The sequence below is a fragment of the Petaurus breviceps genome, unplaced genomic scaffold (assembly GCF_028583685.1).
Source record: "Petaurus breviceps papuanus isolate PSGF00001 unplaced genomic scaffold, PetGlider_PUasm1.0 90779, whole genome shotgun sequence".
Taxonomy (NCBI): Eukaryota; Metazoa; Chordata; class Mammalia; order Diprotodontia; family Petauridae; genus Petaurus; species Petaurus breviceps.
Window position 1 is genome coordinate 4,125,263 of NW_027187344.1, and position 3,457 is coordinate 4,128,719.

Genomic DNA, 3,457 nt, shown 5'->3' on the forward strand with positions numbered 1-3,457 from the left:
AGAAGAAGAAGAAGAAGAAGAAGAAGAAGAAGAAGAAGAAGAAGAAGGACAATGATGATGATGATGGTGATGGTGATAGTGGTGGTGAAGGAGGAGGAGAAGGAGCAGCAGTAGCAGCAGCAGGAGGAGGAAGAGGATAGTGGGGACAATTTGCTAGAAAACTCAGTAGAGAATGGGATCAAAGGTGCATGTAGAGAGTTGGCTTTGGCATAAAGAAGGGCTGCCCCTTTATGTGAGAATGAAGAAGATGGGGGGGGGGTAGTCCTGATATTCTCACTGAATTAAGTGAGAAGAGGCGGGGAGAAAGGGAATCCCTTAGCAAATGTTTTCAGTTTTTTCATTGAAGTAAAGGGCAAGCTCCTCATCTGAGAGTGGAGAGGGAGTGAATGTTGTGGGAGGCTTAAGGAGAGAAGATAATGTTTAGAGTAGCCTCTGTGGAGAGTGGGATAAGGAATCAATTAGGAAGGAAGAGAATGTTTGCATTGCTGCTGTGAGGGCCCAGTTGTGATTAAATAACACATTTGGAATGGACCCATTTAACACAGTTTCATGACTTCCTCCAGCTCTGTTTAACAGTTTGTGAATAAGAGTGAAGGAGGCAGATGGTGGGAATAATCCAAAATTGGATGTGGCATTATCATCTATAGGATCAGAGGGCAAGGGTTTTGGGAGTAGAGGATAGTGTAGAGCTGAGTTTGTTTACCAAAGGGTTAAGATAGTGAAGGGAAGAGAGTGGAGCCAGCACAGGTGTGATAGCCTCAGAAAGAACTGAGGGATGGAGGGAATGGAAGTCAAGGTGAGGATGAAGAAGAGTGTTAGGGTTTATAAGGTATAGGGAAATAAAAGATTATGATCAGATAATGGAATGTCAGAGATTGTGAATACTTAGAGGTGATGGCAAAGTCAAGGATATGGACCATCTTTGCCAGTCAATATATCCTCCATTTAGCAGCCAAAGTGACTTTCCTATTGCCTTCCAGAATCAAATAGAAAATCCTCTGTTTGGCATTGAAAGCCCTTTATGATCTACCCCCAACCCCCAGGCTTTTCAGTCTTTTTACACCTGATTCTCTAACACAGACTTTTTGATCCAGTGGTACTGGCTTCCTTGCTGTATCATGAACAAGACACTTCACCTTTCAGCTCCAGGCATAAAATACTTTGGCTGCTCTCCATGCTTGTAACACTCTCTTCCTCCACCTCCATTTCCTACCTATCCTGGCTTCCTTCAGGTCCCACCTTCTACAGGGAGCCTTTCTCAACCCCTCTCAAGTCTAGTGCCCTCCCTCTGCTAATTATTTCCTACTTATCCTGCATATAGCTTATTTGTGCATATTTGTTTGCTTGTTTTCTCTCCCATTAGATTGTGAGCTCCTTTATGGAAGGGACTGTCTTTTGCCTTAGCATTTAGCATACTGCTAAGTGCTGGTACATATTTTTACACACACACACACACACACGTATATTTGTATGCACATGTGTGTATGTGCACATACACAATTCATATGCATGTCGAAATTCATTAATATGAAGGAGATCTGCATTGGTAGAGTTTTTTATTCAGATAGCCCTACATTTATGAAATTACAGGTCTGATTGAAAAAGAAAAGAAAGAAAGAAAGAAGGGGAGGAGGGAAGGAAGGAAGGAGGAAAGGAAGGAAGGAAGAAAAAGGAAGGAAAGAAAGAAAAAGAAAAATCCATGATTCTTCTTTTCAGAGCATTTGCTTCTTTGGAGAGATTCTCTTGTTCTGTATTTAAGATATCTACTCTGCTGTCATCATTAATTCTGCTTTGAGTGTTCACATTTCTGCCCTAATTTCTACCCTAATGCTTGCTTTGAAAAGTTTCATTTCTCTTTTGAACCATTCTGGAGGTTCTTGCCCTTGTTCTGTGTTCTCTGAGGAGTCCTCAGAATTCTGTTTCATTGGGATTTGAGGGCTAATTTTCTTTCATATTTTATTACTTGTTTAATGAATTATGGTCTTTTAAATAATTTACATATTTTTCCTTCAGTCTTTTTAAATATCAGAGTTGGCATATTTACTTAGGAGTTAGGAATATGCACAGTCTTAAGCTTTTTGTTTTTCAGCCTTTTTCTCAAAAGGCCAATAGCTTGCTTCTTTGGACTTTTTCCCTTCCTACAACCCCATGGCTTCAGGGGCTATTGTAGGCAGAAGCATGTGGAGGACGTGGCCTGTTAATCTGCGGTAAACCTTTATCTATTACTGGTTGAAATTATGGCTGGGAGAACACAAGGACCTGTGTCCTCAGCCCACTCAGCCTTCCTTACCAACAATTTCATTTTAAAGACTAGGAAACTAAGGCCTATGGATGGAAAATGGTGTGTCTAAGGTCACACATTCTTGACACACAAGTGATTCTTGGTTTCTTGCCTGAGACTAGCTACTCTCCCCTTTCCCTGAGATGACAGGTGGCACCAAAACTTTGCTCTGAAGAGTTCAAAGTGCTTTGTTGCTGCTCTCAGAGAAAACTTTTTTTTCTTTCTACAAGCATTTAAACTGTGTCTACTATACAGGAGTTGTTTGAAAGCTTCCATTTTACAGATGGGGATGACTGAGGCCCAGAAAGATGAATGGGATTGATTGCTGTGTGGGATTAAAACTTAGGTCTCTTGCTTCCTCAAGATATTTACACCCTGTCCCTACAATTCTAGCATTGGAAAGAAAACAGGTTAGCATAATTGGAGCTTCAATGAAGGTCTGGAGCGAGAATGCTGGAGAATATGACCTGTAGACTCACCATAGACTATATCCCTAACTAGTTTGAGTTGTGGTTAGGAGCTAATAAGGACTGGAGTCTTAGCCTATACTTATTGTATCTCTTCCTAACAAGGTCTGCTATGGCAGCTTCGACCCAGTGATGTGGAGGTGGAGCTCCTGGCCCACACACGTCAGGTGGTGAGCCATGACCTGGAAAAGGAGACAGGACTGAACACTGGCTGGATCCAGAACGGGGGGCTCTTCATTGCCTCCAACAGCCAGCGATTGGATGAGTACAAACGACTTATGTCGGTAGGTATGGTTGGGGTTAGGGCTGAGCTTGGGATGTGGGCTGACTGTCTTTCACACTTAGAATGCATTCAATTACCTCCACTCCCCTCCCCTACATTGTTCTCTTCTTTTTTCCCCTCTCTCTTTCTCCCTCATTCCTGCTCTCTTTTCTCTGTCCCCTTCTCTATCTCTCTCTATCTCTGCCTCTCTTTATCTCTCATTCCCTCTCTTATCTCTTTCCTCTTTCTCTCCTTCCTTCCCTCTTTCCCTTTCTCCTCTTCTCTCTTTTTCAGTCTCTGTCTCTCCCCATCTCTCTCTCTCCTTCCCTCCCTCCTCTCTCTTTCCTTCTTACCTTACCTCTCTCTTCTCCTCTACTCTCCTCTTTTTCACACACACACACACACACACACACACACACACACACACACGGGGGGGGGGGGGGGGGG

At 42.9% G+C, this 3,457-nt stretch overlaps 1 protein-coding gene across 2 annotated transcripts in view; it reads left to right on the forward strand.

Moving 5' to 3' along the window:
* The window catches only part of SARDH (sarcosine dehydrogenase), a 137,016-nt gene that overhangs the window by 10,149 nt on the left and 123,410 nt on the right, over positions 1–3,457 (forward strand). For both annotated transcript variants that reach the window (XM_069069240.1, XM_069069241.1), the window contains exon 3: positions 2,854–3,032. In XM_069069240.1, coding sequence (XP_068925341.1) covers positions 2,854–3,032 — 179 coding nt within the window. The remainder of the gene's footprint in view (positions 1–2,853; positions 3,033–3,457) is intronic.